General features: G+C 30.7%; 3 protein-coding genes across 3 annotated transcripts in view; 1 reads left to right on the top strand and 2 right to left on the bottom strand.

The window, feature by feature from the left end:
- Positions 1-2,569, bottom strand: part of LOC148307553 (uncharacterized) — a 111,163-nt gene extending 108,594 nt beyond the window's left edge. The window contains exon 1 of the mRNA XM_088263268.1: positions 2,134-2,569. Coding sequence (XP_088119394.1) covers positions 2,134-2,152 — 19 coding nt within the window. The 5' untranslated portion in view covers positions 2,153-2,569. The remainder of the gene's footprint in view (positions 1-2,133) is intronic.
- Positions 2,570-4,829: 2,260 nt separating this feature from the next.
- Positions 4,830-6,683, bottom strand: LOC148307554 (dolichyl-diphosphooligosaccharide--protein glycosyltransferase subunit 4). Its single transcript, XM_088263233.1, has 3 exons — positions 6,546-6,683; positions 6,287-6,405; positions 4,830-4,944 (listed from the first exon to the last, which is right to left on the bottom strand). Exon 2 carries the CDS (start codon positions 6,397-6,399, stop codon positions 6,289-6,291), a length of 111 nt encoding a protein of 36 aa, XP_088119359.1. The 5' UTR covers positions 6,400-6,405; positions 6,546-6,683; the 3' UTR covers positions 4,830-4,944; positions 6,287-6,288.
- A 1,009-nt stretch (positions 6,684-7,692) lies between these two features.
- LOC148307555 (store-operated calcium entry regulator STIMATE-like) lies at positions 7,693-13,623 on the top strand. The gene is made up of 6 exons (XM_088263215.1): positions 7,693-8,163; positions 8,936-9,080; positions 9,333-9,454; positions 10,424-10,620; positions 11,173-11,247; positions 11,373-13,623. The coding sequence occupies exons 1-6, from the start codon at positions 8,022-8,024 to the stop codon at positions 11,460-11,462; spliced, it is 771 nt and encodes a 256-aa protein (XP_088119341.1). The 5' UTR covers positions 7,693-8,021; the 3' UTR covers positions 11,463-13,623.
- The last annotated feature ends 1,781 nt before the right edge of the window (positions 13,624-15,404 follow it).

A 15,404-nucleotide genomic window follows, 5' to 3' on the forward strand; every position in this document is an offset into this window, starting at 1 on the left:
TCGTATGTAGTTCAAGTTTCATTTTTTATGCGAATTCGCATAAAAAAAGTCTAAAATTTAGACTAGTGCAGGTTACAACCGTTAAAGTGTGATTGTGTCACTGGCACAAAGTTAAGCTCAAATCTTACATCATATTCAAGAGATGCTTTATTGGAAAAAAACACAGAAAAAGCACTTGTAATTTGGATTGAAGATTTACCTCAAAAACGATTTCCTATATGTGGGTAAATTTAATTAAGGAATAGGCTCTTCTGTTTTTGTTTTTATGATTTTGTATGCGATTTGTGGTACATTCTATCATTTTGATTTGAAGTTATGCGGTTTTTAAAAATAATGGAAACCATCCCCCCGTTTTTAAGTACTTCAAGTCTTTTTTTATGCGACTCCCCGTGGAAAGTATCTATCGCATAAAAAGAGACCCAAGTGTATATTGTAAGTACGTTAAAAGGAGTATACGATCGAAAATTAGTTTTGAATTCTTTTTTTTTAAATCCCTCTAATTAGATGAAACATGAAACATAAGAAAATTCACCTGAGACTTTCCGAGCAAAAGTTAAATAAAGCATTAAACCATTTTTCTAACGTTCGCCTAGTTGACAAGTCACAGCATAGGCTACTATCGAAAAAAACAGGTTTTTGTTTTTTTATCAGATCAAAAACAGGCTAACCGATTTTAACCGTCCTTGGAAAATTAAGGTATTTCGTATGTTTTAATATTAAATTTATTGTAATTGGGAGGGGATTTAAAAAAAAAATTAAGATACCTATATCTCATAAACCACGTGCTACCTATACAGACATTAATTTTGAAATAATAAAAAATTGGATTTACAGTTTACAATTTTAACACGTTTATTAACTGTTACTCTGGATTGGTACCTAAAGCCAAGGACTGATTGCCTTCCCTTCATGTAATCAGGGTTAAAGATAAAACTGAGTGTCCTATGCACCATTGGTTAGAGGTAAAAAATAGAATTTTTCAAAAGGGGAACTTTCTAGATATGTGTAGTAGGTTAGTTGTCATAGTTATAAGAACAAACACGCACTTACTTATGTGTACAGAGAAATTCAATTGCCAAATTTCACCCTTTAGAAACGGCGATCATACGCTTGAGAATTTATCAATCAATTTTGTGTTATTCATATTTTTTGTGAAAAAGTTAGCATTCTTGAATTATTTTTAAAATTGATTACATAAATTCGGTTAACCAAATAAAAAAGGTTCTCTTTTTTTCATACCGAAAAACGTGTTGGTTTTTACCGGTTTAAAAGCCCTAGTTACAGCTCCATGTCGGGGTGTATAAAGGAGATTGCTCATGCAAGGGTTGACTGTTCGACTCTTACTACAGTGCTTTCCTAAGGCTTACTATTCCACATTAGGAATGCTTTTCCATATTTGGTTACTTACTTCTTGTTTATGATAGGTACCGAAGTGGAGGGTATGCATTTTTAAGAAATACAAATAATATCTACATTCTAATTATAATGCGTTTTTCCAATAAGGAATTTGTTTATTGAAGATTTAACGAATGTAATATTATTACAAGAAACTAAAAAAAATACAGGAGCATTTAAAATAATCTTCATAAATTCTTTTGGTTGAGAAATTTAGAAAAAAAACTGGATAAAATATATATTAAGTATAATGTACTTAAAATTATAATTTCCTATTGAAAGAGAATATAATATTTACTTAATATTTAAAATAAAATCGCAACAATAATGTCAAACACTATGTTTCCATGCCGATCAAATTCATGTTTGATCAATCATTGATTAAGCTCACAAACATTCTTATTGGAACTATGTATATTATATTAAAAAAATATTAATCAATCAATTAAAATACAACAAAATTGTAACATAAATTATAAGATTACGTAGTTATAAGTTATAAATCCCAATATCCCACCATCATATCAAAACTTTTCATGAAAACGCAAGCATCAAAATGATCCGAACTGTAAACACAACACGCAAAATGGCGGCAATCATTTGCAACGGTATGGCGTAGGCAAACGTCACGGTGACATACAAAACGTCAATAAAAAGATGAACCAACATTAAGCAATTCTTGTCATAAAATTACCTAAAACGATTTGAAGGGAAAATGTAAACAATTAAATTACTCACGTAGTTTGATCTTCATCATAATTGGCTCCTTCGAACAATTCCACTTGCGCAAATATTGTGTTGACGGTTGAATACAATTATGTTCGTAACCAAACAGGACGCTATAAGATTTACAGGAAATAGCACAGCTTTTTTCAAAAAAACTAAACAGTTTGGAACAATCTCTGAAGAATTGTTTTGAAAATTTGACAACAAAAACAAAAGTGACACAACGAGCTTCAACTGACAAACGTGACGCGATTACCGGGAACTGTCAAAACTCAAAACAAACAACTTCACGCCGATGTACACAGCAGAATCGAACGACACCTTTAAAGGATTGATTTTTCGACAAATACGAAACAAAACAGATGTAAATATAGCGACACACAGATCGCTTTTTTTATAAATTGACGGTTGCAAGATATTTAACGCAAAATGACAGCCGTGACAACCGCTCTCAAATTAGATCGGAGCATGCGCAATTGATGACACAATGTCAATTTGAATTTATAATAAACAGCGACATCTATGAAGAGATCAAAAAAGAAATTATATGTCGTATTTAGTACCAGAGTACATTTCATTTCGAGCAAATTATTTCAAGTATTTTAATTATTTTTTCGAAATTACACAGTAAAAGCATAACCTTAATTTGTAGTAATGAGAACACATTTTCATAATTTTTGTGTTTTCGTAAATTACTATATTGGCGTCACTTCAGGATACCATAGCACTGACATTTTGTAAAAAAAAAAGCCCGACAAATAAGTTTTCTACATATATTAAAAGCGTTGGTAAAAATCAAGCGGAAATTAAAAGGAAATAACTTTACGAACAAAAAATGCCATGTTACTCAAAACGTATGATCATGATTGTGTCATTAACGTTATTAATTTAGTTGCTATTTATAATAAAATTGTCAGGAAGATCAGGTACAGAAAAGGCAATGAAAAAGCTGATTCCAACATAGATAAATTCCATGTTGTCATATAAAAGGACTCGAGCCGACAGAGGAAACGATTGGCAGTTGCTAACCACCAAGGTAGCAGGTCTTAAATGCAAATTCTTAAACATGAAATTCATAAATACTAACCTCACCATTATATTCGTGGGCAATTTAATGCACAAGTATTGGAAATTTTTAAAAAGTTATTAAATCTAAGTATACATAAAGATCTTATATTTTAATATAATTACACAATTATTTTATTCCAGATCAGGATCATTAGTTTTTATTCAAAGCTTCCCATGTAGCATTTCTGGTTACAGAGGCAACTGATATAGCTACATAGTGCTAAAAATATGCTTTGCAGCTATTTGATTTTCATTCGTTCAAAAACTTATCCGCACCCGATAGTGCATAGGGCACTGCATCATATAAACAAAGTGTTATCTTTATCATTAACATATGAAGGAAAGGTGATCAGCCCTCCACTTCAGGTCTAGGGTAATATTGAATAAATATTAGAATGAAAAAATCACTTTTATTTATAATTTATATTTGAAGCATTAACTTTCTGATTTTCCATTTTATAATTAAAATGTAACTTTGTTTTAAAATCACTATAAATTTATAGTGCTTTTAAAACAAAGTTACATTTTAAGTATGTCACTTTTATTTATTTGATCCTCCCCTAGGAATTGAACCCGGGACCTGCAGTACAACAGCTGAGCTTTCTAAACATAACACTAAAGAGGCGGACCAACCACATCAGTTTGTAACCATATACACACACATGATAAATATAAGTGGTGTTTTCAGCTTGTCAGCATTTTTATGTTTATGTTTAATTTGTAAAAATTCTAGACACATATTTTAAACAGTGATTTGGGCTCAGAGAGGTGGTTGTTAAAATACGGTCTTTATTTACTCTACTATTTCCGAGATGGAATTTTTACATAACTACAATAAATAATTACTTCATTTTTTATGTATAAAGTAAAAACTTTACTATTTTGATTGCATATATCTATCTACATATAAGTGTATAGGTATGTGAGTGACACACACGGGAATAGTGTAGAATACATTCGCTATTTGGTATTTCAACTGAATATTATGCCGAATACAACACATAAAACTATGTGGAATATAAAATAAAACCCTTATCTGCACCCCAATGGGGCATAGGGCAATATGTCATATAAACGCAGTGTTATCTTGATTGTTAACACATGAAGGAAAGGTGATCAGCCCTCCGCTTCAGGTACCAGTCCAGGGTAATATTGAATAAATATTACAGTGAAAAAATCACTTATATTTATATTGCCCATTTTCGTCATCTGTGAGACCGTTCACTCATTTAAATCGTTCAATATACAAAGTGTGTATTCTTCTTCTTCTTCAAACCCTTATACGAACCCCAATGGTGCATAGGGCACAGCATCATATAAACATAGGGCTTTCTTGATAGTTAACACATGAAGGAAAGGTGATCAGCCCTCCGCTTCAGGTTCCAGTCAAGGGTAATATTGAATAAATATTATAGTGAAAAAATCACATTTATTTATTTTACCCCCCCTGAGATTCGAACCCGGGACCTTCAGAACGGTAGCCGAGCGTGCTGACCACTACGGAGGCGGAATATGTCGAATATGCCAAATAATAATTGCTAAATATTCAGTGCATCTCTAGTGTTCACTAAGGTGCGAGCCATTTGCTTAAATTTGAGCAGCACATCACTGATTTTAGATTTCCAAAAATAAAAACAACATTCCCTTATCAAATCATAAACATTTATTTAAGAAGTTATATTTATATTATTATTTATATAAGTAACTTATTTTATGGTGTTGCATAATGCATTGTGACTCCTGGAACTCCCCTATCTGTAAAATAAAGGAAACAATGACAAATTTATAACAAATGGATAAAACATTTACCACCATTTTATGGGACAAAATGGCAGCTGTCAAAACTTTTAAGTTACACATCCTTATGTTTCATAAGAAATTATGTGTGACACTTCATCCCTGAGTAGTACTTTCTTGTGTCACTATTAAAAAATATAATTTTGAAGGCAATTTCTTGGTTACGCCACATATTTGTAATTTTAATTTATTTAACAAAATTCCATTTAGTCCATAGATTGGCAGTAAAACTAACATTCTTGTATTATTGTTAGTTTAGTCGTAAAATAGTACGAACATATCAGGCGTTTGGAGCTACATGAACTTAAGCAACAATTGAACATTTTTTGTTGTTGCAAAATGATGTCAAAAAAAAATAGGATGTTAACATAAATGAAAAATTATTTAAAATCGGAATAAAACAGAACAAAAATATTTTTTTATATCTCATCAAAGATGAAGAAGAATATGGAAGTCTGGGCATTTACGATGCTGACGACCATCATGGGCTGGTTTAAGTGATCACTTTACACACGTGTTCACCAATTTCGCCAATTCTACCCATTATTTACAACCACACTACTCAAATTATTTGATGAGATGTCAAAAAATAATATGAAAAATAACTCTTATAATTAAAGATAATCCAGATTTGTGAAGTATTTGGACACACTCAAAATGTTGTAGAACAAAACTATATTTGCCCCTTAAAAAGAGACATAACTGTAATTTCTTTCATTGATAAAATGTGAGCACGACGAGCTAAAAGATACAAATAAAGGCATGGGTAAATATGCAAATCAAGAAAGAATAGAAAAACAATAATAAATAAAATTACTATTTGCTACATTTTTTTGCTGTTGGATGTACAAAAACGTTTTAAATAGAAATTTATTACAAAAATGTAACAATTTCATCCACTAGTGTTACATCAGTACTTGGGAGCTTGACATAGCAAGTCCGCTTATCAGAACTCTTTGGCTTTCGCTTTTATAATATTTTGTTTTCTATTATTTCAACCCATAAACATCCTAAAGTATAAATAGTAGAAATTAAGAACAGTCATAACTGAAACTCTATTACTTTTATTTAAAACGCTGTCGAAATAAGATGATTTAACTTTTTGATACAAAATCACTTATTACGCACTTGCACTAATGCACTAATAATGCACTAATGCAATAATGGCACTTGTAGTTTATTACTTCTTATGAATATATAATAAATGTAACAATTTGAAAATATTAAAAAAAGTTTAATCAAGCGTGGATTCATCATGACCATTTTCACTGACAAAATAAAAGAGAAATATATTCAGTACCTCTAATTTTGTTTGTTCGAGTTTGCATTTATGTAGTGGTATAAAACCACCAATAAAAACAGAGAAATTCCTAGAACATTAGAGAAGACCGCCAATTGCATATCCGTAATCATTTCGACCTGAAAACAAAGTGCGTAATTAATTATCAGACGAAATAGATTTAGTTAGTCAATACTTAGTTATCGAAATATACGTTTCATCTTGCATACAATTGAAGCAAGATATGTTTAAACACAAAACGGTAAATGTAATTCATTACCTAAATGTTTGGATGCTCGACCCCGTAAATTATTGACAAACAAGAAAAGAAGAATCGAGCTGGATTCGACACTTTGACAGCCGGCTTTAGATACTTTTGGTGCTTTTGGATTTCCGTTCCACGTAGGCTTACTTTATCTAAGCATTTGACGCCCGTAAATGTGCGTTCTTCACTGTTTTGATTTCGGAATTCCGAATGCGTGAAATTATTGATATAACGTAGTCTGACGTAGTCATTCAGGAGAAAGTGACAAAGTGCAGACTATTTGATATATTACTAGCTTAATATTGCCCTAAAAATCCCAAAGGATTATAAGCTTGTAAGTATAATAAAATGACTAACTGCATTGATATTTATTTTCTTGCCAAGCAAAAGTGACTAAAATGGCCCTCCTGAACATTTTACGTTTTGTTAGTAGCTCACTTTCTCCTATACGACAAGGATAAGCTCATAGCTAAAAGCTCGTAAATTTACAAAGTCCCTTCTTGTTCTTTTTATTTTGGCTTTTTAACTTCAAATGGTTGAATGCAAAAAAAACTTAAATAATGATTTATTTTAAACAAACTGCTATAAAATTTGTTTTTTTAATTCAATCCCACATCTCAACACAGTAATAGAGTGGATATCGATTTCCAAACGCCAAGATTGAAATGTGAACACGTTTTGTAATATTGAAATAACACCAGTTAGGAAGAAGGAAGATTTATAGTCGATTCAAGTTTTGACATTGATCCAGAGTTCTGTGCCAAGCGGATTTCGTTTATCCTTGCCCAGAAAAATCGTTTTACCGCACGCCAACGCTAAAAAAATGTTTTGACATACCTATTATGTCCATGCTACATACTTCGTCCACCTCCGTAACGTAATGGTCAGCACGCTTGGCAACTGTTCTGGAAGTTCCGATTTAGATTCCCAGTGGGGGAGGGGGGGTCAAATAAATGTATGTGATTTTATCACTCTAATATTTGTTCAATATTACCCTGGACTAGTACCTGAAACGAAGGGCTGATCATCTTTCCTTCTTGGGTTAATGATCAAGAAAGCACTATGTTTATATGATGCTGTGCCCTATGCAGCATTGGGTTTCGGATAAGGGTTTGAAGACAAAGAAGACACACTTTGTATATTGAACGGTTTAAATGAGTGAACAGTCTCACAGATGACGGATCATGATCTATGGAAAATGCAAACCATTGATAATCTCTGCATTTATATGTCAAATCGTCAAATGTCATATGTTAATTAATTTGTGCGGTTTCGTACATAATTCGTAATCACCGAAAACAAACTGCGGTGTTAATTTAACGTCGTTGTAGTTTATAACCTTCTCATAAAATATTGAAATGCTAATTGTTTATTTCACTCATAAAAACATAAATTCTGAAGTGTTTATCAAGTTCATGCAGAATAATTTAATTGACACTCCAATGTAGTTTTTAAAAAAAAATTAAAAGTGCTGTTTATTCTCTTGATATTATGTCTGAAATAGTGAGTAATGGAACGACAGTGGATGGAACTCAATGGTCTCGCTTGCATTGTAGTAAAGATGCCCTCACTGACACATACGGGTGGTTTTTGCAAGTCTTACTTGCTGGTCTGGCCTTCACTTGCCTAATTGGTTTGTTTAACTTTCTTATCTCGTTAAATGTACGTATATACAATTCAATAAGATAGATGGGTAGCTGCCGATACTATGCAAATATATAATTTTCAATTACGATTATCTAGAATTATTTCTACTATAAATATAATGAGACTATGAATACCTGTGTTCTAATATGGTCAGGTCCAGTATTAGATTTAAGTTTTGGATGAATTTTTGGTGGAACTGCTTTTTATATAATACAAAAACTACTATGTAGTTTTTTCCATGGTTATTTATTTTGCCAGTAACCAGGGTTTCGACATCATCAGATCGGTGGAAGGCTAGACAAAATTCTATGTTATAAGCACAACAAAGCAGGGGTTTAAAAACCATGATTTTATAATTTATAATTTTTCTGCCAAAATGAATTTCATAATACACAACTTAAATTCATTATTTTTTTTTTAAGTACTTGAAACTCTCCACCTTCTCAATGAGTTGGTCACTTAACGTCAAAGGGCAGCAACCCTTTGATGTTTGATGTTGCACAATACATGTGTTTTTGAAACATTTATTTTATGTCCTATGTGACAAACATCTAATATGTAGCTAATAATGTTTGATGTTTATTCAAATCCTTCAACAAAAATGCTAGATTTAACTCTTGGGGGACTGTTATTAAGATAATATGAATATGAAAAGGTTAATGAAGTGTTTTTTGAAAATTTAATAAATTGAAATGTGTAATATTTTTCATTTCTATTATAAATACATTCAATATAATTTATTACTGTTAAATTATTAGGAAAAAGGTTTTGTGAACCACGTTTTTCGAGAAGACCCTGGCTAATCTGGTTCTATGATACTTCCAAGCAAGGAATGGGTGCCTTCATTATACACATGGCCAACGTTTGGTTAGCGTCACAATTTATAGGAGATCCTTGTTCTTGGTAAGTTATTTAAACTTTATTTACTGATGGATGTGATTCTATAATTCTGTTGCGCATATTCAGAATTGCCTTTAATTTTGACGTTGTATTGAAAATTCTATTTGAAATACAGTCCGCATCTCTGCAAATACTTAATATTTTTTTAATGATGTCATATAACTCTTGCAATAAGTCATAAGTGATAATAAATAATTAATATAGTGCCGTTTTTGTAAAATACCACCCCATAAATCATTATTGTTATTTTTTTAGGTACATAATAAACTTTCTATTAGATTCCACCCTTGGACTACTAATAATATGGGCTGGTATAAGAATGGCACAGACATTATCCCGGATATATGGATATCATATGATAAATTTTGGAGAATATGGTAAGTTTTTCCAATACTTATTTGAATTAATTACAAATGTATTGATATGTAATGGTTCAGTCTTGCAGTCCAGTGTTTGATGTTGTGCCTTAGGTTAATAATTATATTCTTCTTCTTTACATCCCCCCGACGTTGATAGTCACTTGTGAGAAAATGTCCCTATTTTGGGTAGTCCGAAATAGCTTAGTAATTGTATTATCAAATAAAATTTAAGAATTTATAAAAGGATTATATTTGCGTATCTCTGTTCACTGACTGAGTTTGATTGTAAAATTAAAATATTTCTCCTCATGTGATACAGATTTCGTAATCTATTAAACTGGAACTACATTTAGCAATCAAATTATTACCACCTCAAATATTACATAATTTTTTTAATTTTAATTAAATGTTAAAATATATAATCACAATATTATCTGCTCTTAGCACAAACACAATGCATATAATGCCAAGTAAATAGTTATAAAATAAAAATGTATATAGATTAGTTTGTTTCATTTATGACCCGGCAATAAAAGATAACACTGTGCCTCTGTTTATTAATGGAAATATTGCCACGCAATTTGTAAATAATGTAAACTTATAATCACTTAAGTGTATTAGTTGCATTAGTTAGTGTGGGCCTGATCAACTTGCCATCATATAATTGACGATCAAGTTAAGGCCGCGTTGATTTAATGCGGTGCCCTATGCACCTTTATGTAGATAGGGTTCATGGAGATTATTTTAATCTGTTGTATATATTAAATATTAAAATCAAACATTTATTTTTAAAGTACTAAATTGTTAAATGCCATAACAAGGCAAACAAATTACAAATTTTGTTTTAATGTGTTTTCAATAATAAAATACAATTTAGTACACTCTAAAAATTAACATTTGATTTTAATATGTAATTTATAAATTGAAATGGAGTTCTACAAATTAACCACCAAATCTGTAAATTAATTTGTTGTGACTGGTTTTCAGGTAAGCCTGCATCAGCCGCGGCGTGGGGCTGCCAGTGTGCGCTGTACGCTCTCATCATGGTGGTCATGAAGGCCGCCATGGGTGTAGCCGTGTGGCTTCTCGGTCAGGTGGGAGTGACAGACCTCGTGCTATCGCCTGTAACTGACCCCAGACTCGAGCTGGCCGTCATCATGCTGATAATACCATTCTTTGTTAATGTAAGTATTCCTTTGATTCGTACTGTGTTGAGATAAGTTGGCTGCCTCAAAGCAAAACCAAATGTCTATGTGTGTGGAAACAGACTAGCAACTAGGGCAAACCGCTTCAAGATCCCACAGTTGGGGGATCCCACAATCTGCAAATTCAATACAAAAATTTCATTCCGTGCACACTGACATTTTGAGGATTCACAATTGACAGACTTGCGGTGAGTGCGATTTTTGTATTAAGACTGAAGAATGCCCTAGTCAGAGTCAACTGTTTATATTACCTACATAAACAAATATAAACATATAAAAATAAAAACAACCTACTTTAACCTGCTATGTATTGGAAAATTATTTGTCATTCTGAAAAATAGATTTGAATTGGATTTGATTTTTAACAGTAACAGATATAAAAAACAAAAGAAATATTGCCAAAATGATTTTTTATATTTTTATTGTTAAATAACATATTTTTCATTTGTTTTTTTCATAAGCTCAAACAGAAATTAAAAATAAATAAAATATTTATGTGTGTGGTTTTATACAATATATATTTTGTTGCAGATTTTAATGTTTTGGGTTACGGATAACTTTCTTATGTACCGGCCACATCCAGATACCACAAAAATTAAAACGAAGGTAAGTACAACAAGGGTTAATTAGTGGCATTGGTAAAATTTTCTTTTTAAAATTGAAACCCTGATTGACATTTTGGCAAATGATGCCACAGTTGAACATGATAAGAGGGTGAGTTTTGTTTTCAGGTTCGATATCGTTCAATCAAGAAAGATAAGACTGAATCGGAAAGTGACGAGTTATCGGCTGATGAGAGGCTGTTGGGAGCGAGTGCGTGACAGTCACGAAAGCCTACACAGGAGTGGGCATGAAAGTTTTCTTTTTTCCAAAGAATACATGGCCAAATATTTATATAAAATTGGTTAATTAAAAACATATATGCTGTATTCTATTCTCATCTTAAAATTTGTAAATAAATATGAAGAAAATATTTATAATATCTGGTTTGTACCGGATCTTATAGTCCCGCTGGAATATAAAAAAAAATGTTTTGACTTAATAACATTGTGTTTTATGTGCTCTTCCATCCGGAAGAACACACTAAAAACATTTACATATTTATTCTCAAAATTCTGTGATGATCTAAACTTAAGTAAAATATTGAGTTAAGTATAGAATATTACAACTTTATAAGTAAGCCATTACAAAACAATGATTTTGGTAAATAATAACTGTCAGCCAATGACAATATTTTGTTTAAAATGTATTTTAAATGTGAGCTTGATATTATCTGCCGAAATGACAGAGATTAATAAGAATAAAACATATATGTATGTATTTGCTTTTCATAGACTTTGCTTCGCATTAAATGCATTATGGTGCTAATTGTCTTTTTTTAAAATACATATCTCACTATCTTCTTTAACAGTGCCTAACTTGAAAATTACATAATGCAAATTTATTAACAGAAAAAAAAACTTTTATGTTCTGTTTCAGTTAAAAAATTAAGTAGATAGTTAATTTTGTTATGTTAACTAAATAAAATAATTGTAATGATTTCATTTATGGTTATAAAAGCAATATTATCTGTTTTGAAATTTGAATCGTAATTGTCGACTAAGATTTTAATAGGATAATGTTTATAAGATTTAAATTATTTTCTTTGACTTTAAAATGTTGATCCATTTATATCTCATGATTAACAGTTAAATTCGAATTGACGATTTCCTTTTATTTTATTATTTTTCCGTTTGTATTTAAGGGTGAAAATAGTAATCCTTGGAGTAATGGTGCTTTGTTTTTAAGAAAAGGGTTTTTTTTGTTAATAGAGAAAAATCACGTAAATTGTAGTTTCAATAAATGTCACTTAACTCCCTTTTTAAACATTGTTTTACACAATTTTTAAATAACATGGTGCAAAAAAATGGAGCATTCATTTAACTGTGCATAATAGTAATTTGGAATTTCCTAGATCCCTCGTATGTACTTGCTACTCAATACTATGTGCAAAGAGGTATGCGGAAGGGGGTAAATAATTTTTGTAACCTTTGAAGTATTCTTAAATAAAATTAAGATACAATTAGCAATAAAGAATGTTATTTTTTTGATATTCCGAATTGATTTTAAAACAGGAAAACCTGTCCACCATTTTTTTTTCATTTATTATGCTTTTTCGGCATGGTACCATATTAAAAGTATGTAAATGGAGAGTTAAGTATGTATTCTAAATGATAATAGAAATAAATAAATCATTACTACATATAACCAAGTTTCAACACTTTTCTAATGAAGTTTTATTACCTTTTTTATTTTTTGAAATATGTACAGATAATTTAATATTTGATTCTTCTAATATTTACAGAAAAGAAATTTCTATTGTGGACATAAATATAAAGGTTCAAATCTTTATCTTTAATTATGTAATATAGTCCTGATATTCTCAAACTATTTTAAAACTAAAATATTTTTTATGACATACGTGGTTGGTTAATTCTTCTGCATTTTCTTTAATTCAATAATGTATTTAAGTATAAACTGTAAAAAAAACTTCTTGCTATTTAGCAGATGTTATTTTTTTTTAAATATCTTGTTTAATATTTTTAAATGCCGTTAGGTTTTTCGTTTTAATAAATTGTATAAGGTCTTAAGTTTAATTCAATACTGTGTTAACTACTGTTTTCGATATACACTAAGTGGAAGGCTGACAATATTTTAACAAGAGGCTCGCGGGGAAAGAGATTGGTAGTAGTTTAAAAAAAAAAAAACCATTCCATGATCGATCACGAGCGCTCTCAGAGGCCTTCTGAGTCCCCCCAGAGACCCTTCAAACCTTCTACAGCTTCCTTTCACCCATTTCCATGTAATATGTATTCTCCCTTCCCGGTAAAGCTTGTATAAGTAAAAATGTCAGCTACATTTTGTTTAAATTAATCGATTTAAATTAACAGCTTACGTTTATTATTGTATGCATTATAAAGTTTATCAATAAATAATAGAGTGTACTTTCTTTCTTTTCTCTTTATAATAAATAATTATTTAATTCAAATCTTAAATGATTGAACTACATTAATATAATTCTCTTGTTTAAAAATGATTCTCCTTTAATTAGCACATGTATAATGATTTATTATTAGATTAAAATCAATATTTTTAGCTTTTCCACTTTTTTATTTGACCAGCGACCGGGTTTCGTCGTTACCGACATCATCAGACTGGTACCAGTCTGATGATGTCGGTAACGACGAAACCCGGTCGCTGGTCAAATAAAAAAGTGGAAAAGCTAAAAATATTGATTTTAATCTAATAATAAATTAAAAATGCAATTCCATCACGAAGTGTCAGTGGATAATATAAATCTATTAAAAAATAACATGTATAATGTTTTGCCAGGAAATTATTTTTGGTAATATATGAACAGGTCACATTAATTATATTCAGATATATGGTAATGCCTCACATAACATACTTAATTCGTTATTCGAGCAAGTAAGTTATGTAAAATACGTTTTCCCATAACAATACATGTTAGAAAAATAATTTGCTCTGCACTATAAAATATGGCGCTGTAACATAAAGAAGATACTTACTTTTTTTTATTATTAGTCAGATTCAGATTTAGACTTGCAGGGGCAAATCATCTTGTTTCATTCTTTGCTTCTTGGTTGCTGGCTTCTAAAAAACCTTTCCAGTTGGGTGTTTCTCCCTCTTCTCTAACACCTGACGGAAATAACGGGCAAGAGTAGAATTGTAATTGTAGATATCATTGATACTGTTGGCCTCAGCTGAATTTGAAGAGTGACTGTTGGTAAACTCCACATTTGACCAAGATGTCTTGATGGCAGCAGTTGAAATTGGTTGACTTGATTGCTCCTCCTCATTGTCAGATGAAGCTTTCGGAGTGGCAAAATGAAATACGATACAGTCCGCTGTGTGAAATGAGTTTCGTTGTGTGAGTCATGTAATGGACAAACAGAAAATTTACTGTTTGCAGCGTTTGTTATGCGAGGCATCACTGTACATAATTGTTTATTGTACATGTAGAAATAAAATGAAGCATTAAAGTGATGGATACATTGTAACACATTTCAAAATTAATAACAATAAGGAAAAACTATATTTTTTAATGTGATATTTTAAAATCAATATTGTTTTTCTTACTGATTTTGAATTTTAGTGAAAGCCTTGTTTAGTAACAAAATATATCAAAAAGGTATGTAGTATATTTTTCTACACTATATACGAATATTCTTATCATATGTACATACCTGTATGACCATTTTTAAACATTCATTAGTTCACCATAGCTAGGTATGTATCTCACCGAATCACTTTTGCTTTGTTGCTTTTGTTACAATTTTTTCAGTGTTCATTGGTTTACCATATGAATATCTATTGTTATGTGAAATCCATCCAATGTGCTTATATTTATGTAAAATTGTTAATTGTATTTTAATTTTATAAATATAGGGTTTTTTTTCCTGTGATTTAGTGACCATCAGCTTTATTAATATGTCCATTTATTTAAGTTTAAATCACCATATAAGAATCCTATATTAAGTAAGCAATAATGTTTTTTAATGATAGTTTTGTGCATATATGTGCTTAATTATGGTCTGTTGAGTCATTGTGCAATGCTTTTGCTATACAAAAGACATTGCTAAAGCTTCTTACAACAAGAGAAAAGCTATGGGCCTTGTGTTTAGCTTGGGCTATGATGTCTCTTTGCTAAATCTATACATGATGTTTGTGTGAAAGCAATAAAAATGAATAATTGATACGAG

This window comes from Brachycentrus maculatus, unplaced genomic scaffold (genome assembly GCF_059751285.1).
Source record: "Brachycentrus maculatus isolate JH-2025_06_01 unplaced genomic scaffold, ASM5975128v1 h1tg000197l, whole genome shotgun sequence".
Lineage (NCBI taxonomy): Eukaryota > Metazoa > Arthropoda > Insecta > Trichoptera > Brachycentridae > Brachycentrus > Brachycentrus maculatus.